Source organism: Macaca fascicularis, chromosome 1, assembly GCF_037993035.2.
Source record: "Macaca fascicularis isolate 582-1 chromosome 1, T2T-MFA8v1.1".
Lineage (NCBI taxonomy): Eukaryota > Metazoa > Chordata > Mammalia > Primates > Cercopithecidae > Macaca > Macaca fascicularis.
This window is the reverse complement of record NC_088375.1, coordinates 98310422-98336102: the sequence shown is the minus strand read 5'-3', so window position 1 is coordinate 98336102 and position 25681 is coordinate 98310422. Positions and strand designations below refer to the sequence as shown.

Here is a 25681-nt window from a genome sequence, read left to right as displayed (position 1 = left end):
GAACACTTAGTAAGTTTGACTTAGTTCAGTTAAAAACCATTTTTGAGCACATACTTTGTACATAATATAAAGTAATACTTTGGCAATACAAGAATGAGCCATTTTGAAGTTAATGATTAAATGGATAATTTTATAACAATGTTGTGAAGGATCCAATAGAATTAAATTAAGTATGTGTTTTGGTGAAGGCAAGAAAGGAAATGAGGTGTGGGAGATATTCTTTGCAGAAGGAATTTTTGGGGAGGGGAGGAAGTTACGGCCAGTAACCCATGAGAGAGGTGCCACAGGAGAGAGAGAATTCTAGGACTCTTCTGCAAAAGGCTGCTAGGAGAGGGCGGGGAGCCAGGGCAGTCCTGGGCCTCAGTGCTTACTGAATGGCTGCTTACAAAGAGCTCGGGTCGCTCTGGAAGGACATCCTGGATTATGGTCATGTGTTAGTGCTCAACTATAGCCAAGACCAATGTCTCCAGGATTCACCTGTGTGTTTCTTTCTCTGGACATGTTTCTTTAGGGACTTATTTATGGAAATAGTGTTCTTGCTGCTGGAAGTAGCTAGGAACACTGAGACATGTATTTCATCTTATCCAAATCAATGCTGTGAAACTATGGAGCTCATCACCCTTTGTAGTTGTGGATCACACACCCCTCAGCCCCTCACTATGGGGTCATTTAAATCTTCTGTGTTTTATTTGTTTGGATCCATCCTCTTCAGTCAAAACCATCTGACTATATTGCTTTCTTTTTAATTTTTTTTAGCCCCTCTGGGTGTGTCAGTATTATACTGCTTAGAAATTGTCTTAGAAAACTTCTGTTTCCTGAAAAAGAAAGTGCCTTACTCATGTCATCCTCTTATTTACTCCACCCCTGTTATTGCCTATTAAAGTCTCATCCATCCTTCAAGAACCTGATCAGATTTTTTTTTTTCTCCATGAAGCCTTCCCTAATCACTCCAGCTTAAGAGAATTTTTTCTTTCTTTATAATATTGTGTCACATACTATTTCTAACAGTGCATCCAATGCTTGCTTGATTATTAGTGTTACTCAGAGGGAATTTTTTTAAAAATCAAAATCAACTTTGTGTTCTAGAACAGTTTTGTTTGTTTGTTTGTTTGTTTGTTTTTGTCTTGCTCTGTCACCCAGGCTGGAGTGCAGTGGCACAATCTCGGCTCACTGCAACCTCCACCTCCTGGGTTCAAGTGGTTCTCATGCCTTAACCTCCCAAGTAACTGGGATTACAGGCACTCACCACCATGCCTGGCTAATTTTTGTATTTTTAACAGAGACGGGGTTTCACCATGATGGCCAGGCTGGTCTCGAACTCCTGACCTCAGGTGATCCGCCTGCCTCGGCCTTCCAAAGTTCTGGGATTACAGGCGTGAGCCAATGTGCCTGGCCTTCTAGAGCAGTTTTATATTTACATAATCATTGTGATTACATTACATAATCATTGTGAAGCTGGTACAGGAAATCCTTGTATATCCCACATGCAGTTTCCCCTATTATTATCATCTTATATTAACATAGTACATTTGTCAAAATGAATGAACTGATAGGGATACATTATTATTAGCTAAAGTCCATTCTTTATTCTGATTTCCTCAGTTTCCCCTAATGTCCTCTGTCTGGATATAACATTGCACTTAGTCATCATGTCTCCTTAGGCTCTCTTACCTGTGACAGTTTCTCAGACTTCCTTGTTTTTAGTTACCTTGACAGTTTTGAGCATTACTCAACAGAAACTTTATAGCATTTCCCTCAATTGAGATTTGTCTGGTGATTTTTTTATAAGTAGACTGAGGTAATAGGTTTTTGGGTGGAAGACCACAGAGGTAAAGTGTCATTTTCATCACATAATATCAAGTACACATACCATCAATATGACTTATCAGTGTTGGTGTTAACCTTGATCACCCTGTCTTGAGGAAGTGTTTGTCAGATTCCTCCACTGAAAAGTGACACTTTTTCTTTCTCCATTTTTACGCTGTACTTCTTGGGACAAAGTAACTACATGCAACTAACTCTTAAGGAGCTGGGGAAGGGAGATAGTAATGCTTCATTTCCTTAAGAGCAGATTATCTACATAAATTATTTGGAATTCTTTTGCATTGGAAATATGCCTATTCTCCCCATTTGTTTATTCAATCATTAATTTATAGCAGCATGGACTCATGGATATTTATTTTATTCTTTGGTTTATAATTCAGTACTACTTTTTTTGGAAGGGGAACTCATTAAGTGGGTTACTGTGTCCCTTTGACATCCCCCATAATCTTTTTGCATGTACGTTTTCTCAATTTCTGGCACTAAAAATACTCCAAGTCTATCTTGTGTATATTCTGCTCCATTCCCAGAATCAGCCATTTTCCTGAGGAATCCTGTCTCCTTTTATTGAAGAATGGTTATTAGAAATTAAGATCTGAGCACTAGGTTTTCTCATTGCTACTGGGATGTCATTGCCTCTAGGCCCTCTCAGCGGATGGAACATATGTGTGTATACTAACCCAGACATATACACATGTCTACAAATATTTCCGTATGTAACTATTTGTATCCTTATTAAGCTAAACATGAGTTCATACTGATGTCTCCAAATCTAATCTATTATCATATGAATCATTCTGGGGAAACCTGAAAATACAGAATCCCAGGTATCACTCCAGAGATAATGAATCGGGATAAATATTGAACGTATATGTTTTGAAAGGCAAACATTAAAAGTATTGAATGTTTCTCTTGGTTGAATATTGGAATCAGTATTAAGATTTTGAAAACATCAGTTTACATGATAAATATAAGTTTTACTTTGCCATTATTCACCATTTGGGTAAGTATTTATCTTAGGAAAACTTTGTTGTCTGACTGTAGTTTTGCTAATTTAAATTTCAAGAGTGTGCAATCTGATAGAGTTTGAAAATTCTTGTATTAGGTGATTATTGGATGTGCCATTCAACTCCCAAAGTCTATGATTTGAAGTCCCATATATAAAAATAAACACTGCAGGAACACAAAATTAACTGTGAGAAGTGTATTCATTCATGTTGGCAGTATCTGCCTCACTCATTTCCTCTGCTTCCCTTTCTGTTTTCTTGCATTATTGGTTGGCGGCAGACTCCAGTTCCAACACCATCTTCTGAGATGATCCTGATTCCCAGAATGCTCTTGGTGCTGTTCCTGCTGCTGCCTATCTTGAGTTCTGCAAAAGCTCAGGTTAATCCAGGTAACATGGCTATTACTCAGTTATATGCTAGAAGACCGGCAGAATGTTAAAACCCACCAATGTTCAATGGTGGGTCTAAAAGCTGCCAAGAGGGTCTACAAAGTTCTTTCTCCATGGTGAAATAGGAACAAAAACTAATATTTTATATATATATACACACACACACACGTATATATATACACACATATATATATGTATTTTAATACAACCTGTTGAATATTGTAAAAGATTTTCTTATATAGAGTAGGGTGCAGTAAGAGGGCATTTAAAAAATGGGAGGTGGCAGAAGCAACCATTTGCTTCTGCATCTTCTGAGAAAAACAGGACAGAATTTTTAGATGTCTTAGAGAACTTCTTCAGGTTGGTTTACGAGTTGTTTCTGGCTGTCTTAGGCTTTGATTTTGCTTGGATGTCCTGTTATGCTTTTGGGATCCTGGTCCTGTGGGATCTCAGGCAGATTCTCTTTCCTCTAGGGTGTGGCCATGCTCAAAATAAATAGGTTAGGAGAATCTTTTGAGCCTAATTTTGTGGGATTATGTTGTATTACATGCACTTTTAAAGTTTAAATGGAAGTAAATAATTGTATTATTTGTTACACAATAATGCTGCTTAACAACCTATCCAAAGCTCAATGTCTTTAAATGAACATTTATTTGGCTCCTAGCTGGACTAGTTTGGACTGTTCTCTATTCTGTGTTGATTCACTCAAGCATAACTGAGAGTCAGCTGGCTATTGGCTCATCTAGGATGGCCGCGGCACAGATGAATGGGGCAACTTTGCTGTGCTCTGTTTCATCCTCCTGCAGACTAGCCTGGGTATGTTTTCCTGGAAATTGCACAGGAACAAGACCAGAAGCCAGAATATTCAAACATTTTTCAAGTCACTGCTGAAATCGTGTTTACGTCTCATTGGCCAAAGCAATTCATGTGGCCGAGCCCAGAGTCAGAGTGGGAGAGCACAAAAAATTAGATGGTAAAGATCTGGGATGCAGGTATTGGAGAAGAATTGGAGTCATTTTTTTTTTCATTTTGCCACAAATATGAACATGGAAAAGTATACACAGCTTAAGTGTTGAATTTTATGAATTTTATAAACTGAACACATCTAAACAGTACCCGAATTAAGAAACAGAACTATACCAGCGTTTCAGAAGCTCTCTTCATGCTTCATTCCAGTAACTTTTCTCACCACCCCCCAAAGGTAGCCATTATCCTGCTTTCCAGCAACATAGATGAGTTTTGCCCATTTTTGTACTTATATACACAGAATTAGATGATGCATAAATGCTCTTTGTGTCTGGCTTCTTTCACTCAACATTTTGTTTATGAGATTCATCCTACTGTTGCATGCAGTTGTCAACTATTCATTTTCATTGTTGTATATTACTTTGACTATTTTATGTAGCCAATCTACTGTAGATGGGAATTTGGATAATTTCTAGTTTGGGCCCATTATGAACAAAGCTCCTATAATTATTCTTGTATAAAACTTTTGGTAGAGATAAGTACTCAGTTCCTTTGAGTATACACTTAGAAGTGGAACTTTCATATGTGTAGCATATGATGTACTATTCTGCATAATACCAAAAATTGTTTTGAAGTGCTTTACTATTTTACCATCCCATAGCAGTATATGTGAGTTCCAGTTGTTGCATGCTATATTTTGATTCTAGAGGGTGCTTTAATTTTGTCCTCTTCATAGCATAAGGGTTCATTTGTGAAATGTTTGCTCTCCTCCTTCCACAAAAGTTCCATGTACATGGGTTTTTCTTTATACCTTCAATAGGAAATACAATCAAAACTCCTTAAAATCAAAGAATAATTGTTTGAAGAAGCCCAGTGCCTTGTTACTTTCTCATAATAAGCTCAGCTGTTGCATCTCAGATCCTAACTTGGGTACCATTTTTTCCTTTTTCTGCTCTGTATTCCTCTCAATCAATTGTTGATGTTTGGTTGCCTCCTACTACATTCTTCATGCTCTGAGTTCCAAGGAAGAGTGCTGTGAGTGCATGGAGTGGTGGGATGTTTTGGTGGTAAGCATACTCACGGAGACTGGCATACCATGAGGACATTTAAATGACTAACCAGGAGAGTTAATCTTCTGTGTTAGAGTCCACACTGTGGCCCTGGAACAGGAAATGGACTGTTTGAAGACAGCAAATAGTCATCTTACTTTTTTTTTTTTTTTTTTCTATTTCTGGTGTCAGGTATTTCTGTTGGCTCTTTCTGACAGGGAAAAAGAAACAGACATCTCGATTTGCAAAGACCTTTATAGGAAAACAGGACATGTTGAAGGACTAATCCTTCCCTCTGCCATTTCTTTCTATTTTACCAAGTCAAACCAGAGACGAGTGTTTGAGGCAGATGAGAAATTTTCATTCATTATCCGTGATGAAGAGTCTATAATGAATCCTGAGGCTCATGGAATTTTATAGCTTGCACACTGCTGAGCATAAAGTCAACATATAACAAATGCATGTTGATTTAAGGATGACTCTTCAGGAGTCCTTACTGGTGTCAACTGAAAGACTGACTATAACCGAAAGTATTGAAAGGTAACTGAAGGCACTGAAAGACTGAGTAAATTCTTGGCCAGTTAGGTTTTTCCCATAGGGAGGCCACATGATATAACAAATAGAACTTAAGCCAGGAGACTGGGTTATAAGCAAATCCATTATGCAACCAATTATTAAATTATCGAAACATTTTAGTTGGTTATTACATATAAAATATTGGTTGGTTAATAGTTACTGTGCTAAGCATTAAACTCAATAAAATAAAAATAAAATAATAATTAGTTGAAGCTCATTGTTGAAGATTTTACAGTGACTATTGGTCAATAAGCCTTCAGTATTAGCATGATTTAGTTGATAGCAGAAACATTGACTATGATATGATATGAAATACCCATCTTGGGATCTCAGCAGATACCAAGAGAGGATAAATAATCTTGTTTATATTTTTAAAATTCTCTACTATTTTAAATCATAAATGTCTCACTGGTGTCATCCAGAGAGGCTGCAGAGTATTGGTGGTATGACAGAGATAGTTGGCCGAGGCACGAAGGCAGCAGAGCTCTTGGCTCACTGTTCTAAAGCATCTGAGTTTTGGCAAAGCAGGCAGTGAGGCACGTGGTGTTAGTGGCATTTCCAGTAATGGCAGTGTTAAAGGCAGCATTGTCAATGGGGCCTGCAGCGTAGGCTATGCAAGACTTTGTGGGAAATGCTGACATGAAATTGTATATACATAGTCCTGAATTGTGGGCAGTGTTCTCACCTATCTTCCAGCTGCAACGGTGCACCAGGAACTGGAACCTAATCATCATTCATCCAGTGGGGGAAGTTACTGGAAGAATTTGAGGCAGTTTCTTATATCCAAATCATGGATCAGAAATACCATTTAGCTAGTGACATCCAAATCAAACAAATAATCATCCCAATAATTTCTGAAAATCATTTCTACAAATCAACAGATGGTTGCAATGTTATTAGTTCTGATGAATGATTTGAAGTTAACTTAGAAAAAAGTATTTAGCTTACTTTTGAGTAACAACCCTAATTATAATCCTGACTTGGTCATAAATTAATTGTGTGACAGTGAGGACGTTGTTATGTGTCTCTTTGTACTTCCTTAATCTTTTCGCCTGTAGTAAGATTAAGTTGGATTAGATAATCCATGGTACCCTTCCCGCTACAAAATTGCTGTGATTTTTATGGTGTGAGAACTTTATAGCACATACTGGAAGATTTGCTGGGCTTTGGGCTTGGAGGTATAGCCCCTGAAGTTGCATGGCTGTTTTTTGCAAGAAAGACTACTTGTTTCCAACTCCCTACCACTTCCCAGGCTCAGGGATGTGAAGTCTGAATTTCAGGAGAATCTTGCCTTTGGGGTAAAGCACACAGGAAGTGACTGATAAATACTTAAAAATTTTAAACCCTAAAACTCTGCTTAGTGGCAGGTGAGTGCAGAAACCCTGCCCTAGCCTAACCTGCAGGAGCATCATAGTGCTACAAGCCACCCTGCTCCAGTGCATCTTTTGCTCTAGAGGTGGGGCCAAGAAGTAGCATTTCGGGCTGAAGATACAGCATATGCAATGGCTGAGAGGAGGGAGAGGAACATGTGGGGCTCCTAGTGGAGGGTAATGAGTGAGAGAGCCAGCAGTGCTATGTAGGGGATCCATTCCTCTGTGGGATCCTTGAGTCAAGTTTTCCCTTATTTCCAACTTGGGCTGGGACTGCCAAACTTGATAGGAGAACTAAGGGTATCTCCATGGGAAAGGGACCTCTTTAGACTCCACAATCATGTACTAAAATACTGGGCTGCAGTAGTTGTCTGAGTGTACACCAGTGTCAGGCTCCCCTAGGGGTCATAAAACCACTGTTGCAATGGTTGGTGGGGAACTGGCACCTTACGTTTTTCCAGATAGGAGGATGAACAGAAGTATCCTGATGATCCTGAAATTCTAGCCCAGCGGTCTGAAGCCCTGGGACCCACTCAGCCAACTAGAGGACTGTTGTGTATAAAAAGTACAGGGGTGCTTATTCTCACTCCCCTGACTTGGCCTGTGACAATTGTTTGTGGTTAGGAAAGGGAGAAACATCTCTTCTTCTCAACAGGCAAACCAGGCCTTTAGGATCCATGGTACAAAGCTGGAGCACGGCAGTGCTGGGACTTCCCATTTTCATCTCACACTTTCCCCTCATAGGAAGCAGGCAACTTACTACCAGTTCAGAGTCCTGGGGTGGGAGTCCCCTTTTGGTATTCAGAATGCTTCCACTTTGAAAAAGAGTGGCAAAGCCATTCAGGGTTTGGGATTAGGAGAGGAAGAGCTTTTCTCCTGCTGGCCCCAAATTTATTTTAGGTGCACCACTATGGTTTTTGTTCTTTCCAGCATCAATCCCACATGTCATTGAGTTCTTAGGGTCAGACAACTAGAATTTCTAGACTATTCATTTTGGAATGGACCTTAGAAATATCTAAGTCACTCTTCCTCATTTTACAGATGAGGAAATAGAGTCAAAACAGGTGAGTGATTTGCCCATGCTCTACATTTAGCTAATAGTAAAGCTAAGACAAGGACGCAGTGCTACCTGTCTCCCAACCCCAGGTGATTTCCACCTGGGCCCTCAGGGAGCGATGTGCTGAAGTGACCTTTATCTAAAAATCATGTGTATCTGCGCAGCCTCATGGCTTCCTTTCTGCAACCAACTTCCAATGTACCTTTATGGGGGTGAGATGTAATTGAGGTTTGAGGGACAGCCTGAGGCCAAAGAATGGAGTCAGATGAATAGGATATACAGTGCCCACACCTAGTCTCATTATGCTAAATGAGGAAGGCTGGAGCTAGAAGCCCTGCAGGGCCAACTTACCCCTACCCAGAAACTGAAGCACCAGGGATGCTTTAGTTCCCTTCTGCACCAGATTGTCCCTTTATCACCTCTCCCTTGTCTTCCACCAAGGCTGCTATGTGTTAATTCACCTACACATATTTCCAAATTGGAAACTCACTTTTGTTTCCCTGGGTTCTCATCATTCATGTTCCCAGAGATGTGCTGAGAAGGTTTATGTGGCCTTGTCTGTTAATGAGAAGGTGATGCTAGTTTCAGGTTTGTGAAACTAGGCCTGAGGTACTAGTGTTGTGATCTGTGTGTATGTGTGTGTGGGGGGTGGGTGGTAGGGGAGACTGTGTGTTAGATGGCCTGAACAGGGCCCTGAGACAAAGACATAAAAGGCTGGCAAAAGACCTCTTTGGTTAAATTTATCTTAAGTGAGCAATGCTAGAAGCTGCCCAGATTGGCTCTTTCTTGCTTGTGTGTTTGTTAAGTCTAGGCTGACGCCTGAGAGTTGCCTTTGGCATCCTTCCTGCCAGTAAAAGAGTCTTTCTGTGGGTAAAACAGAAACTCATCTGCCCCTTGAGCCCCCTTGGTTGTGCTGAATAGGGAAAAAGAGAATTCAAAATTCAAAGAATATTCAATGAACACTTAATATATTCTGGGTACCATTTTAAGTGGTGTCAACAAATTTAATCCTCACAATAACCTTATTAGTATTAGTATTATTACATAATAGTAGTAGTATTATTCCAGTTTTACAGAGGAGAAAGTGAGGCCAAGAAACATTAGGTAACTCACACCAGGTTATAGAGAAAGCTAAGTGGCAGAACTGGGATTCGATCCAGCTCCAGCAAGCATGCTCTTTTCTTCTACTTCTTCTTTTTTCTTTATCCCCTTTTTTCAAATTTCCAACAATGTATCAGTTAATAGTTTTTTGTTTGTTTGTTTTTGGAGAGGGCATCTTGCTCTGTCACCCAGGCTGGAGTGCAGTGGCATGAACATGACTCACTGCAGCCTCGACCTCCTGGGCTCAAGCGATCCTCCTGCCTCAGCTCCCCAAGTAGCTGGGACTACAGGCATGCACCACCACACCCAACTAGTTTGAGTGTTTTTTGTAGAGAAGAGGTTTTGCCATGTTGGCCAGACTGGTCTTGAACTCCTGACCTCACCCTCCTAAAGTGCTGGGATTACAGGTATGAGCCACCACACTCGGCCACAAGCATGCTCTTGACCTCTGTGCTCTACTGCCTGTGGAGTGTGAGACTCAAGGAATGTCAAGGCAGAGGAACCCCAGATTCATGGACCAGCCATGAATGGGCTACAGAGACCTGTGAATCCCCTGAAATTGCATTCCAAACTTAATGTACGAAAACAAAAGTACATTTGCAGAAGGAAAAAATTTTCTATTATCAGATGCTCAAAAGACTCTGTGACCAGTTCCAGAAAAGGCTAAGAATGACTGATTTAATCTAATCTTGTACGAATGAGGAAACTGAGGTTTAGGGACATGAAGTGATGGGAAGAAACATGTTTGAAAACACTATTACTGGACCTAATCAGTCTTTGCCTACTTGCTGGGAGAGCACGGTCAGAGTTTTGGCTTCTCTAACCGCAGTCTTGACACCTATCACTGATCGCTGCCTTAAGGGCTGTTACAAAGAGTAAGAGAATATATGTAAAGTACCTAGCATAGCATCAAACACACAGAATGTGATTAATAAGTGCTAGAACTTCTGTCCTCTTCCTTAATTTTGTATATTGTGCTGTGATAATGGCAGACTTCATTAGTCTTTCCATTATTCTATACTGTTCTCTATATTTTAACTTAACTGTAAAAATATTTCATTTTCTCTGAGGGCAGACTTCTCCTAATTCCTGGGCTTTGTATCTTGGGATAAAAGGGTTCCGAATGCATCTACTGCATCATCAGCTTTCCATCCAAAGTAGCCAGGTGAATTCCCGGTTCATACCCTAAAACTTTGCCTTTACCCTGTTGTTTTACATTCTGAGGCCTGGATTCCTAACTTGTAAAAGGCAGTCACAGGAGCTAAAAGTAATGCAAGAAAAAATAAGGCTCCACTTTTTTTCTGTGGTCAGTAGGGATAGAGGCCCATGGAGACCTAGTCTCCTTGAGTCTAAACTTTGGGGCCAGGAACATGATCATGGGACTGCAGGATGAGCTTCACACAAAGTCCCTTCTCTGGACCTCTCAGTTTTCACAACCACCTGCAGAGCTCAGGTTTGCTCAGAGGTCTCATGTGGAAAGACTAAGAGTCTACAGAAGAACAACAGTGTTGGCAGGAGCAGACAAGGAGACAGGGACCCTGCTTACTATGGAAATCAGGCACTGGGGCCATTAGGGCCGTGCATGACTGGTGCTTCACATATTTGCTTATTAATGTTTTTTTCTGAAAGCTGACAAGAACTCTAGGAGCTTCAAGTCTATAAGATCAGAATATACAGTATAGTGATATAAGTATGTAAGAAACATTGATACAGATAAAAAATAGGAAAAAGATATGAAACAATATATATACAGGATAAAAAGCAATATAAACATTATAATAAATATTTAATATATATGTGTGTATATTTATGTATATATGTATGTATATATAGATATATCTATCTATATGTTCACGTGTTACATGTTACACGTGAACATATATGTCTATATAAATATCTATATTTAGATATATATTTTTATATATGTACATACATATTCCATAAATATATATGTAAATATGTTCACATTTTACCCAATCGGGTCAAATCTCTGGTGTCGTGCTAGTTGAGATACTGAAGGTATGAGAGTTAGCTGGAGCTGAAAGAATTTTCTAGGCTAGGTGAAAAGAGGAAGGGAAAGCTTTTGAGCCAAAGAAAAGCCGCAGAGGCACAAATAGAAAAACAAGAGTCAGGATAGTGATTATTGAGGGGTCATGAGGGAAAAGGTGGGGGTAGGATGGGACCAAAAGTAGGAACCATATAGTCTTGGGATATTCAGTATATGACAAATGCCTTATGATCAAAGGCCTTGCTTCACCTGGTGTTAACATAATGCTATGCCTTGCTGTCTTTCCAAGGGTGCACGTTCCTTTTGCTATCACATTTCAACAAATCCTGGGACCAGCGCGTTCTAAAAATTAGACAAGCAATAATCCTCCCTGGGCTCTCTGTCCAGATTCTTCCCCAGCTTGGTGATTCTGGACCCTAGGGATCATACTATAAACAGTGTGTGTGTGCTGGTAGCAGTGTGTGATGACCATGTGATACGGTTACTAGACAATGACAATGAGGATCAAGAGATCCAGATTCTAGTTCCAGCTCTGTCACTATCTAGCTTTGTGACTTTAGGTAAATCTCTGCACCTCACTTTGCTCGTTTATAACATGGGATTCCATAAACTTTGCTCTCTGAACTTCATAGGGTTACTGAAGGGGATTGAATGAGAAAATGGAAATAAATGGGCTTTGAAAAGTTACATGCAAATATCAAAGACTGTGACTTATTACTTTTGGAAGAGAAGAAAATGAAAATAAACACTATGAAACAATAGTTTCTATCCAGCAGATGATGCCGGAGGAAGAAAGAGAAAAAAACTCCATTCGTGACCATTAAGGTCCTTTGTGGTCCCCAAGACAGACTTAAAGTTGCTTTTGGGGAATGGAGCTTCTAACGGTCCTGAACTCTGGCCACCCTAACTCTAAAGGGATGTAGGGCCCTGTGCTCAGGTCAAGCGTATCCATTACTCTCTCTCTCTCTCTCTCTCTCTCTCTCTCTCTATATATATATATATATATATATATATATATATATGTATAGTTTTTTTTTTAATTTTTAATTTTTTTTTTTTCTGGGGAGAATAGTGTGATTGTTGACTTAGCTCTTAGTCTTGGCCTGTGGGTCTCTGAAGAGCATGGATGTGGCAAGATAGCCCTCACAGAATTTTTCAGTGGTTTGGACACATACACAGTAAAGTAGAAGTTAAGACACTAAAATCAGTGAGGTTTTTTTATGAACTTAAGTGGGAGGTGATGAGTTGTTAAAAAAATTTATGCAACTTTTTTTTTTTTCCTGCTTCAGAGATTTTTATGATTTTGGTCTTTGTCTTTGGTGTAATGATAATCTTTTGTGTCTTCATGACTAGCACCTATGACAGTGCTTGGCTTATATAGGCAATCAACAAATGTTTGATGAATAAGAAGGGGGGGGGGGAAAGGAAGTTAAGGAAACTCCCAGGCTTCTTTGTATTTATTTATTTATTTATTTGAGACGGAGTTTCACTCTTATTGCCCAGGCTGGAGTGCAATGGCGTGATCGCGGCTCACTGCAACCTCCGCCTCCCAGGTTCAAGAGATTCTCCTGCCTCAGCCTCTCAGGTAGCTGGGATTACAGGCATGCACCACCACACCTGGCTAATTTTGTATTTTTAGTAGAGATGAAGTTTCTCCATGTTGGTCAGGCTGGTGTTGAACTCCTGACCTCAGGTGATCTGCCCACCTTGGCCTCCCAAAGTGCTGGGATTTCAGGTGTAAGCCACCGCGCCTGGCCTTTTGTTTGTTTGTTTGTTTGTTTCCCAAAGAACAAAACAAAAAAGATCTAAATGATGCCATGTGAGACTTGATCTCAGAAAGATGTTGTGAAGCTGAGAAGGAACCCTTAGGAATATCATCCTTTTAAATGATGAGATGCTGAGTATGGAGTGAGTAAATTAGAGGGAAGATAATGAACCGAGGCCGCTTTAGCTGAAGCTACTAAAGTGCAGCAGCAGGGATCCAACCTTCTAGTGTTAAAGAACTGGGAGAGCCCATCTCCTTGAAGAGGTAGAGCAGCCCGGGGCTGCGGGGTAGGGGGAGGCCTTCATGTTTGTTCCTAAAGGCCACAAGTGGAGCATTTTGATTGTTATACTTAAAGGAAAGTGTGGTTGAATTTGACTCAAATATATGTAAATATCCTATGATTGGCATTTCAAGGGAGGAAGTCAGATTCAATCTTTCGGCTCCTGTAACTTATATTAAAGATAGGAAGTATGCAATGATGTGTACTGTCTATATACAGGCATTGCTAACTTGAGAAATGTATTGGCATGGGAGGAGCCCTGGGCTTGGGCATGGGGCAAATCCACCTCGAAAGCAGAGCAGAGTGTCTTCATTCTGGGTAGCTGGTAGGATATAAGCCTGGATTCTTGGTCTTCCAGTGCTGCTTAAAATCTCCATGTTCTCTCTCCCCGCCAGGTCCTGTACTCTAATCTGTGTCTTGTCCAACTCTCAAAAACTCAGCTCACCTCGTCAGAGGGCTTCTCCTTACATTCCTCCTCCACGTAGCCCCAGCATTTGGCACATGTGCTGAGTGAGATATGCTGCATGCTTGAGGGATACCAGGTCTCCCTCAAAAACTCTGCTGATTTTGTCCCGTTGCGACCCTCTGCTAGTGCCAAACCTGGAGTCAGCCTCCTGCCCCTGCTCCAAATGGGCAAATGGCTGAAAGTGGCTATAGAAGTTCCCTCACCTCTCTGAGATTCTCCCTTCTCTGAAGTCTTGGTCTCTGCATTCTCATTGCCTTAGAAACAATCAGATTCCTTCAAGTAGATGATTTATGAATTTTATTTAGCTCTTCCAGTTACTTTTAGAGGGAGCACTGATTACTTACTGTACATTACTCCATCCCACCTAGAAACAGAGACATTAATAAAAAGTGGATTTATACTTTGTTGCCACTGCGATTCATGTTAACTAATTGTGTTTTACTTTTTGACTTGATTTCTAGGAAGCTCAGAGCCAAAGTTGAAACTTATCATCAGCCAGTGGTATAGAACCAAATGCAGTACACCTTCTGTATTAACTTTAGCTATAGCTTATCTTGTTCCTATTTTCTTTTTCCTTTATCAAATTTCTTTCTTCCTTCCTTCCTTCCTTCCTTCCTTCCTTCCTTCCTTCCTTCCTTCCTTCCTTCCTTCCTTCCTTCCTTCCTTTCTTTCTTTCTTTCTTTCTTTCTTTCTTTCTTTCTTTCTTTCTTTCTTTCTTTCTTTCTTTCTTTCTTTCTTCTCTCTCTCTCTCTCTCTCTCTTTCTTTCTTTCTTTCTTTCTTTCTTTCTTTCTTTCTTTCTTTCTTTCTCTCTCTCTTTCTTTCTTTCTTTTCTTTCTTTCCTTTTATCTTATGCAACTTTGAAAGCCGACTCCAAAATTTACTGAATGAGTCAAAGTAAAAATAATTAAAAAACAAATAATATCTAACTTTATTGAACGTTAGTGCTCTATGTGCTTGACAGAATTAACTCGTATATTCCTTATGGCATGCCTATAAACAAGTGCCATTACTACCATGAAATTGAGAGGCTGAAAGCTTAAGTAACCTTTCTAAGGTCATAAAACCTTTGAATTATTTAAGAAAGATTGAATGTAATATTTAAAACAAATGATTCTCTCTTCTCCTCCTAGATATCATTTATTGAGCCCCATTACATTCTGTGAAGTATGCTAACTTCTTTGTATACATTATGTTAAATCTCTACAACAACCTTGGCTTGGCAGGATTATTAAAGATGAAGAAACTGAAGTTCATAGAGGTTTGGTAACTAACTGGTAGTGGGATCCCATAATTCAGAAGTGGCCGAGCCAAGTCTTAAATATACACTTTCCATAATTCCACACCATGGCCTCAGTTTTCTTCTTCACTCCTGATCTTCATAGCTACCCAGTTTTCTCTTAAACTTACTTTCTTGTTGGGGAAAGGACGTACTATTTACTATGAAAGCTTCACTGACTTTGTTAACCAGGAAGAAGAATTCATTATCTGATCCCTATCTTAGTACCCTGAAACCCACTACAGCTTGGGGACTGCCCTTCTGGGGCTCTGCGAGAATTGTTTCTGGAAAGTATTTTGGGCTTCCAGGAAAACTGCAATCCTAAAGGTCCATTCCTAAGGGGAATTTCAACATGCACAAGAGGTCCGGGTGACCATTGTACCCAAAGAATAGCCCTGTAGGCTGAAGAAAGAAACCCAAATAATCTTTCTTGGCCCCACTGTGGAATCCCATTGTGTCAATATTTATCTGCACAAAGGACCAGTCTGAAATAGCCTGCTCTGTGAAACTTGTGGGAAGCAGAGCCTCTGTGACAGCTTCTTTAATTGGACTACTTTGTCCTTTCAGAAACTGGAAGAACTATACCACGGTAGCCTAGGGTTGGAGAAGGAAGAACCAGGGATCGGGAGACCTGAATTTCAGTCCTGGTTACCCTAGCTCTCTGTGTGAACTTGAGTAAGTCAGTTCACCTTTCTGGGCCTCAGAGGTTCTGATATTTAACATGGAGACATTGGAGGGATTGGTTTCTTAAATTTGCTTCTGGACTCCAAAGTTTTATGATTGCAGATATCCCTTTAGATTGTAGACTGGCTTGGGACCCCTGACCCCAATAATGCCCCCCAGTCAGTCTTGTCTGGGCCCGGAGAGGCCAAGGTGTCAGGTCTCTGCACCTCAGGCCTCATGTGGGCCATGTGTGTGTTTTCCTGGAAGCTGCATATAGGACACTCATTGACGGGGAGCCCGTGGTCTGGAGCTAGTGGTGAGATGGTAAACATCATGGAACAAGCAGCCCTTTCAGACTGTCAGCCTTGGCAGGATAGTATGAAAAATAATTCTTGCAAAGCTGGGGACTGGTGGCAGCTGCTTCTCCTCAGCCTGCCTGCCAGGCCCTACTAGAGCTTGGAGGGTTGGAGCTCCCTGCTGGGCCTGCCACGGCCTGTGCTGGTAGTTTTCCACTCTGGGAAGCTGGAAGAGTGAATTGGCTTCTCTGTCCAGGAGATTGTTGGGTAGCGGAAGCATCAGAAAACCACTAAGACAACTCAGCAGGAAAAACCAGGAGACACTTCTTTGCTGCAGGGTCTCTTGTTTCCCTTGCCATTCCCCACTTTTCCATGCTTCTTTACAGTTCATAATAGAACAAAGACAAACTGGTGGGATTTGATGAACGAGGAAGTGGAGTTGGGGGAAAGCAAGGAGACCTGACATTTAGGACTTGGGCCAACTTGCCAGTTCTGAGTCTTGACTATTGGCTGAAATCCCTTCCACAGAAAGAGTTTACCCAAAATAGGCACATTCAATGGGAAAACCACACTGGTACAGCTGAGAAGTGCCACGTTGGTTGCCCTGGGCTTCTCCTGGTTCCAAAGATTCAGTAGGATTAGAAAGGTCATCCAAGATCATCTTGTCCATTTTCCTGTGCCCTTTCTCTAAGGCCCTTGGACATACTGAATCACTGAGAAACGTTGCCTATTTTCTTAATGTGGCTATTGCTGATTTACTAAGTTCTTATCTCTGAATTGTCTATCCTCATCCTTATATTACTTTGTCCCAATTTCTAGACCTCCATCCTAACTTTCGTTGTCTGGAGATTGTGTGCAATACTTGTAGCCCTCTCTGCTTTTTCATCTACTTATTTATTTGCCAGATGTGTGTTGAACATCTCATGGATGCTGTGTGTTGGCAGGTACTGAGGGAGAAAAGGAAGAATCTGACATGATTGCTATTCTCAAAATTGCTCACAATTTCAACAAGGAGGTAAACAAGCACAAGAGAAACAGAAAATCTTCATTGAAGTTTGTTACTTAAAAGAGCCCCCCTACACACCATCAGCACTTCTATCCCATATCATGTTTTAGTATTTTGCATAGCTTCGTCACACTACCTGAATAGGAAGAGCCAGTAATAGCTACTGTCAAATACATAATCAAATTGTGTGTATTTGATTATGAAAAATCTATTGTCTTTTTTCTGTCTCCCCTACCAGAATGTAAGATTCATGAGATAAATTATTTTATCTGTCTTGCTTACTACTGTATCTTCAGAAGAACATCTGATACACAGCAAAAACTTATTTATTAAATAAATACATACATATTCATAAAAGAAATACATTTGTTAACTAAATACATGCAGGTAAAGATAGATTGCAAAAAAATATATCATGACTCAGACTTACAAGGAAGTTTCCTGTATCTGCTGTCTGCTAAAACACTATTAGCCAAGGCTACCCTTGACCAAACTCCTGGGACTTTGTTTTTAAGACTTATAATGATGAACAACAGAAAACACTTCCTTTATCACTTTTCAACAGACGTTTATTGAGCACTTGATTAATGCCAGACATCCTACTAGAAACTGGAGATACAACAGAGGAAGATAGACATGATCCTTGACCTCATAACACATACTGTTGAGTGGGCAGACAAAACTTAAGCAATTATTTACATGACAAGTGTAAAAAGTGTTATGAAAACCAGTGTGTTATAAGAGCATGTAATAGAAATTCCTAACTTAGCTGGGGGCTTGGAGGAATTCCTTGGGGGAGTGACTGGCTGACAGCTGGAGGATGAGCAGGAGCTAGTGAGTGAAGGAGGGAGGATGCACATCCCAGGTAAAGGGAACATCATGCACAGAGACCTTGAGGCTGGAAGATGCTTTGTGCATTCAGGAACTGAAATAAGGTCAGCATGCTTGGTAGAAAGCAAAGAACAGGGAGTAGCCAGAGATGAGGCCAGAGTGTAGGCTGAGACCCGATCATGTGGACCTCATGGGTCACATTTTCTTAACAAGAGTGGAAACCTGTTAGAAAGTTCATGACAGAATAAAGTTTTAGGAAGCTAATTTGGGCTGTTGTGTTGAGAAGGGATGATAGAGGAATGACGAAGAAGAGCTAGAAGGCATTATAGTGGCTCAGATGGGAGGTCGTGGAGGTTGTGCACTGCACAGGAAGAATAGAGGAGAGAAACAGCTGGACTCGACTGCAGGAGATAGGATTTGTAGAACTTGCTGATGGACTGGATGATTCTCAAAGGCCAAGCTTGCTTCTCATTCTTTGACTTCCTCCTGTTGAGAGTAACATGTTACCTATCATTCCTGAACTCTTCCTCTCCAAGAATTCTATGTTGGTCTCCAGGCAGAGGCTGACTCAGGGAGAGCCTTTCCATTTTTCATCAATGTCATTGCCATGCTGCTGTCCACCATACTGTTGACCTAAACCCTCTGTAAGCTGGAAGGGCTAGAGGAGTTGAGGAGGAGGGGAGCGCTGACACATGTAGCAAGTTATTTACATGAAATGAAGCCTCATGTCCTCCCCTACTTCCTCTAGTTCTCAAGCTTGATTTTGCATTAGGGTCACCTAGAGGAGTGGTTAAAACACTGTTCGCTGCCCACTCCCAGCAACCCCACCAGAGTTTCTGATTCAATAGATCAAATGGAGACTAATAATTAGCATTGCTAATGAGTTCCCAGGTGATGCTGATGCTGCTGGTCCTGGAAGCATATTTGGAGGATCACAGCTCTAAATGGTAACTGAAATGCAATCATAGTACATAGATCAAAGAGCCTTCAGGAAGGAAACAGGCACTCCTTTGAAACCACATAGCAGAATATCCTATGTGGATCTACCCCCACCCTCCCATCCCACACACTTCACCTCTCTTTTGCTCCATTTTTCTCATCTGTTAAATAGGGAAATTCCTGAATGGGTTCAGTTAGGGCACAAAATATAAAGGGTTTCAATGCCTAAGAAATATAATTTAACTGAAGTGTGTCATAAAGGCAGCTGCAGCAGCAGCAGCTCTGATAAAACTCCTTAGTTGCTATTCTCAGACTGAGCAGTACGTTAGAAGAGAAGTTATTTGCAACAATATCATGATTCACCTCACGCAACCCTCATTCCCTATTTTTGGTTTACTTTAGATGTTCCAAGAAGCAGAGGCTCTCATTGCATTCATGGCCTAGTGTCTAGAGATGCATGATAGCCAGGGATGAAAGCCCAGTGGGACTGTCAGTGTGACTTTCTCTGGTGACCAGCATAGTCCCAGAGAACCATTACACGTCCAGGCTGAAGGGACCTGGGCCAGAGCCTGGCTATGCAGCACAGTCACTGGGGGACTGTAAACATATGCAGGCTACTGGGCTCAGCTTCAGATATACCAAAGCAAAATCTCTAAGAGGAGGCTCACAAACATACATTCTAAAACCTCTCTAGGCTTTTCTAATGCTATTGGTCCATGGACTGGCTTTGGGAACCACTGCCTTACAGAAAGCCTAATAGAACTCCCTTGCTTTCCAAATGAAGAAACAGACCCAAAGAGAGCCAGGAGCTTGCTCAGATCGCACATGGTATAAGTGGTAGAACCAGAAGTGGATGTGAAGTCTTGATTTTCAAGGGTTGTGTGCTCAGTGGAATTACAGGCTTTAGAGCCAAGTTCTAAGATGAGTTAGTATTTACTCGATGAATGGCCTTTGCAGTTAAAACTTACCTGTTAGTGGGAAACGTGAAATATTGGGTGGAAAATGCTTATCATATTGCCTGACACTTGATACATGCTTCTAAATGGATATCATCATTACTGCATTTTACTGAATTTAAGCAACTCACGACTCTAAGATGCATCATTACTTTATGTGCCTCTAAGAAAGAAAAAAAAAAGCTACTGCCAGTTAAACTATGACACTATTTGCTTGTGAAGTGCATCCAGATTTCAGAGATGTTAATATACGAAAGAATGGGCAGTGTGGTATTTCACTTTTCTTTTCTCAACTCTATTTTACTTTACTGAATTAGATACTTAACAGCACATTAAAATTCCTGAAGGAAAAGTATACTTAGTGTGTTTGAGGAACAACAAGGAGGCCAGTGTGGCTCATGGTAAGGACAAGGTCCAAGACAGCCAGGGGGTGTCTGATTCCATGTCTTCACTATAGTGAATAGTGTCAGCAGAAGAGTTTCATGATCTGACTTACATTTTTTTATGACTACATAGTATTCCATGCTGTATATGTACCACATTTTCTTTTCTCTTCTTTTCTTTTCTTTTCCTCTTTGCTTTTCTTTTTTTGTTCTGTTTTGTTTATTTGAGATGGAGTCTCTCTCTGTCGCCCAGGCTGGAGTGCAGTGGCGCGATCTAGGCTCACTGCAACCTCTGCCTCCCAGATTCAAGCAGTTTTCCTGCTTCAGCCTCCTGAGTAGCTGGGATTACAGGGGCACACCACCATGCCTGGCTAATTTTTGTATTTTTAATGGAGACAGGGTTTCACCATGTTGGCCAAGCTGGTCTCAAACTCCTGAACTCAAGTGATCTGCCCACCTGGGCTGCCCAAAGTGCTGGGATTACAGTTGTGAGCCATCGTGCCCAGCCCACATTTTCTTTATCCAATCCACTATTGATGGGCACCTAGGCTGATTTAATATCTTTGTTATTGTGAATAGTGTGAGCAGAAGAGTTTATTGATCTGACTTACATTCTAAAAGATACATGGGAAAAGGTGGACTAAGGGAGGCCAGTTAGGAAATTATTGTACTATTCCTGGCAATGGAAGACAGTGAATTAGCTTATTATGGTAGTAAAATATGTGAGAGAAGTAGGTGGGATATGGGAATATTTTTAGGGTAGCCAGTAGAATCTTCTGTCAGTGGATGGACTGGATACAGGGTATTGAAGGAGTCAAGAATGGCCTCAAGATTTTTGGCTTAAGTCATTGAAAGAATGAGTCTGGAAAAAAAAAAAAAAAAGACTGGAGGATGAGCTTCAGAGGCAGTCTGTATTTTACTCAATGTTATCTTTACTCCTTATTTACATCTATCTCTGAAATTTACCTTTTTTTCAATAAATATTTTTGAATACCTATTTTCTCCCCAGAATGCACTGAGAAATAAAAATGAATAAGATACAGTGCTTTATTCCCCTCAAAATTTTGCCACCTGCAGGGGAGATAGAACTCTCACACATGGTACCTTACAAAGCAATATGTATCTAATAGTATAAGAAAGATAATTTAAAATGTGAGAAATCAGAGAAAGGAGACATTCATTGTAATTGGCCCTATCCTCCCCACAAAATGCTTGCTTTAGTTGAGTACAAGTTCATTACATTGCAAAAGGAGAATGCTAGCATAAGGACTTTAACTAGTTTTTTCACTTTGGGTAAACTGCCTCCTTGCTGTAACTCAAACCACCTCCACAACAAGCATGCTCTTTCCTCAAGTTTACCTTTGCACTTGCTGTTTCCTTTGCATAAACCATCATCCCTGCAAGAGGCACCTGGTTCCTGTCTCCCTTCACTCCGGTCTCTGTTCCAAGTCACCTTATCTGAGAAGCCTTCCTTCATTTCTTTATATAAAAGAATGCCTATTCCTTTTGCATACATTGTATTTCTTCACAGCACTTGCCATCTTCTCTCACATTATATATTTATTTGCTTTATTGTATGTTTCCCCACATGAGAATGTAAACTCAATGACAAAAGGCACTTTGTTTTGTTTACCACTGTATTCCCTCAGGGCCAATGAATTGCTTAACAAATTATTTAATACTTATAGGAACTAAAATAAACCATGGGTTTGGAAAGCAATAAGCAAGTGGGGTTGGAGATAGGACTGGACTCTGAACACAGCGTTGGTTTCAGAAGAGAGAGAAGATGCTAGAGAACAGCTCTCTGACTAAGTTACATGCCTGTGTGGCAGCCTGGACTCTTGGGAGACAAAACTTGCATCAGGTCACTCTTTTGGTTAAAGCCAAGGTCTGGTGTATTGGTACAAACTTTGGATAGAGATACAGAATGTAATCTAAGTCAATCCCTGCTACTTAATAGCTGTGGGCCTTCTGCTGGTTTCCTCATATCTAAACTGCTTGGGACCAGAAGTGTTTTGGATTTTAGAATTTTGGGACTTTGGAGTGTGTGTGTGTGTGTGTGTGTGTGTGTATATATATATACACACACACTTCAGGTAAGCATCCCAAATCCACAAATCCAAAATCCAAAATTCTCTAATGAGCATTTCCTTTGAATATCGTGCTGGTGTTCAAAAAGTATCAAATTTTGGATTTGAGATACTCAACCTGTATATATTTTGAGAGTAATAGTGTGTACTCTGCCTACTACATAGGGTTATTGCAAGGGTGAAGCAAAGGTAAGCCGTGGGACAGCACCTTGCAACTTGTTAAGAATTCTATTATCAGGGTCAAGATGGCAATCAGGGACACTGTGATATGGACTAAAGCTAAAAGATCCAGGAATGCCTGCCTTGGACAGCTAGATCTTCTCCCCAGGAGGTGCCTGAGGGAGATATACACACAGGTGACAGTGACAAAGGGTAAGTGATGTTCTACATTATTAGTAGCTGGGCTTGGGTCCTAAATGCCAATGTGAGTGTTCTGATAAACCGACCTGGGCATGTAGCCCAGGTTAAAGGCCTCCAGAAGCCTCTCTTTGTTCATTAAGTCTCTGGTGCCAAGGACTAAAACACTTAGCACACTCAACAACATGTAAGATCAGTGTTGAGGAGGGGTTAGAGCAGGCCCCTGAGAGGGCCATTTTCTGTGTGTGATTTTCAAAAAGTACATTGATCTCATCCATTGGAAATGTTGGCCCCATTAGCATCCTGCGTTAGTATTTCCTCATCCTTACTCTTCCCTTCAATTTCACTTCTCAGAAAGTGGAATTTGAGAATTTGTTGCTTCATCCCCAAACAGTTCAGATTTGCCCTTAAGATTCAAGCATAATGATTATCTGTGGCACATATTACCTCTACTGGAGAAATTATGCTTTTGATAAGAATAGACAAAATAATACTACACTCCTATGTTCATCTCTTGATTCAAAACTGACTTGGAAATCATAGTGGATGGTGTATTAGGCTGTTCTTGCATTGCTATAAATACATACCCAAGACTGGTCAATTTATAAGAAAATAGGCTTAATTGGTTCATAGTTCTGCAGGCTACACAAGCATGGCATTGGCATCTGCTTGGCTTCTGAGGAGGCCTCAGGGAGCTTATAATCATCACAGACGGTGAAGTGGGGGCAGGCATATCACATGGTGAAAGCAGGAGCAAGAGAGAGAGAGGAGAGAGTGGGGTGGTGGGGAAGGGACTTCACACTCTTAAATGACCAGATCCCTTGTGAACTTAGAGCGACAGCTCACTTACCACCAAGGGGATGGCCCAAGCCATTCATAAGAGATCCTCTCCCATGATCCAAACACCCCCGCCTCGCCCACCAGGCCCCATCTCCAGCATTGGGGATTACTTTTCAGTGTGAGATTTGGGTGGGGCAAATATCCAAACTATACCACATGGCGTATTAATCCGTTTTCATGCTGCTGATAAAGACATACCCAAGACTGGGAAGAAAAAGAGGTTTGATTGGATTTACAGTTCCACATAGCTGGGGAGGCCTCAGAATCATGGCAGGAGGCAAAAGGCACTTCTTACATGGCAGCAGCAAGAGAAAATGCGGAAGAAGCAAAAGCAGAAATCCCTGATAAACCCATCAGATCTTGTGAGACTTATTCACTATCACAAGAATAACACAGGAAAGACGGGCGAGCCCGCATGATTCAATTACCTCCCCCTAGGTCCTCCCACAGCATGTGGGAATTCTGGGAGATACAATTCAAGTTGAGACTTGGTGGGGACACAGCCAAAGTATATCAGATGGTGAACATAGAAGTGTTCCTGTGGGTATATGGCCATGTTTCTTGCCAAAACTTCCTGCATATAATTTTGGTTAATTGCAGTTTCTGGAAGTATCAGCTAATCCTTGGCCTAAAGCCATCTTTCCCTTTCTTAGGGTGAGATAAGACTCCAGGAGCTCTTTTTGGTATGACACAGAGAGAAGGGCCCTCTTGCCTTCAGTTCATCATGGTTGCAGTGGATATCCTCATTCTCCAAGCCCATGATGTTCCTTAGGGAAAGCAGTTCTGCTGTTTCTGTGCCAAGCCTGGACATTATGCTCATGTGAAACCTTTTTCCCTTGATTTTTGCTACTTCTCCAGGGCACTTCCAGGGAATGGGGCTTGGTACATGTTAGTACTATAATTTGCCTATCTCTGACCCCTCCAAGCTGAGGGAAGTCTCGCCTTTCTCCCTGCTACCTCTGCTCCACCCTGCAGTCCCTTACTGAGGGCAGGCTTTCTAGGAAGTTCTTTGTCTTCATGCAGCTTCTTTTTTCTTCCCTGTAAACATAAATGTCCCCTAGGGCAAATGAACATAAAGGCCTGGCTACAGGCATTGAAAATGGAAGTGAAAGTACACAAATAAAAATCTTCAAAATTATCTTGCTCCAGAGATTATTTCAAAAACAGTTTTATTGAAGTACACTCGACATACAATAGATGCACACATTAAAAATGCACAGGTTGTGCAGTTTTTGACTTACATGTAAACCCGTGAAATCATCACCATAGTCAAGATAATGACCACATCCATCACTGCCAAAAGTTGCTTGTGTCCCTTTATGATTCCTCTGGCCACTCCTCCTTCCCCCCGGAAACCACTGATCTCTTTCTGTCACTATAGATTAACTTGTTTTTGTTTTCTTTTTCTTTTTTTTTTTTTTTGAGACGGAGTCTCGCTCTGCCGCCCAGGCTGGAGTGCAGTGGCCGGATCTCAGCTCACTGCAGGCTCCGCCTCCCGGGTTCACGCAATTCTCCTGCCTCAGCCTCCCCAGTAGCTGGGACTACAGGCGCCCGCCACCTCGCCGGGCTAGTTTTTTGTATTTTTTAGTAGAGACGGGGTTTCACCGTGTCAGCCAGGATGGTCTCGATCTCCTGACCTCGTGATCCGCCCGCCTCGGCCTCCCAAAGTGCTGGGATTACAGGCTTGAGCCACCGCGCCCGGCCAACTTGTTTTTGTTTTCTAAAGTTACATATAAATGGAAGCAAACAGTATGTACTTTTTTGGTCTGACTTTTTTTACTAAGCATAGTTGTTTTGAAATTTATCCATGTTGTTGTAGCATGCATTAATAGTTCATTTTATTGCTGAATAGCAAGGCATGATCTAGCGTGGGACAAGTGAAGTGCCTACGGTTAAAATGCAGTCAGTTCTTTATGATGATAATCATAATGATGATGATTGTAAAAACATTTAATGAGACCTGCTCTCTTAACAAGTTTTTAAGTGTAACATACAGTATTGTTAAGTATAGGCACAATGTTGTGCAGTAGATCTCTAGAACATATTAATCTTGTATAACTGAAATTTATATCCCTTGAATAGGAATTCCCCATTTCCCCTTCCTCCCAACTCCTGGAAACCATCATTCTACTCTGTTTCTATGATTTAGGCTATTTTTGATACCTTACATATGTGGAACCATGCAATA

At 41.0% G+C, this 25681-nt stretch overlaps 1 protein-coding gene across 8 annotated transcripts in view; it reads left to right on the top strand.

Annotated features, from left to right (window-relative positions):
* The window catches only part of DDR2 (discoidin domain receptor tyrosine kinase 2), a 163738-nt gene that overhangs the window by 95629 nt on the left and 42428 nt on the right, over positions 1-25681 (top strand). For 5 of the 8 annotated variants that reach the window (XM_005541125.5, XM_005541123.5, XM_045398524.3 and 2 more), the window contains one exon: positions 3109-3217. The exons of the other annotated variants lie outside the window; for them this stretch is intronic. In XM_005541125.5, the coding sequence (XP_005541182.1) occupies positions 3136-3217 (82 nt within the window). In that variant the 5' untranslated portion in view covers positions 3109-3135. The remainder of the gene's footprint in view (positions 1-3108; positions 3218-25681) is intronic. 8 annotated transcript variants of the gene reach the window in all.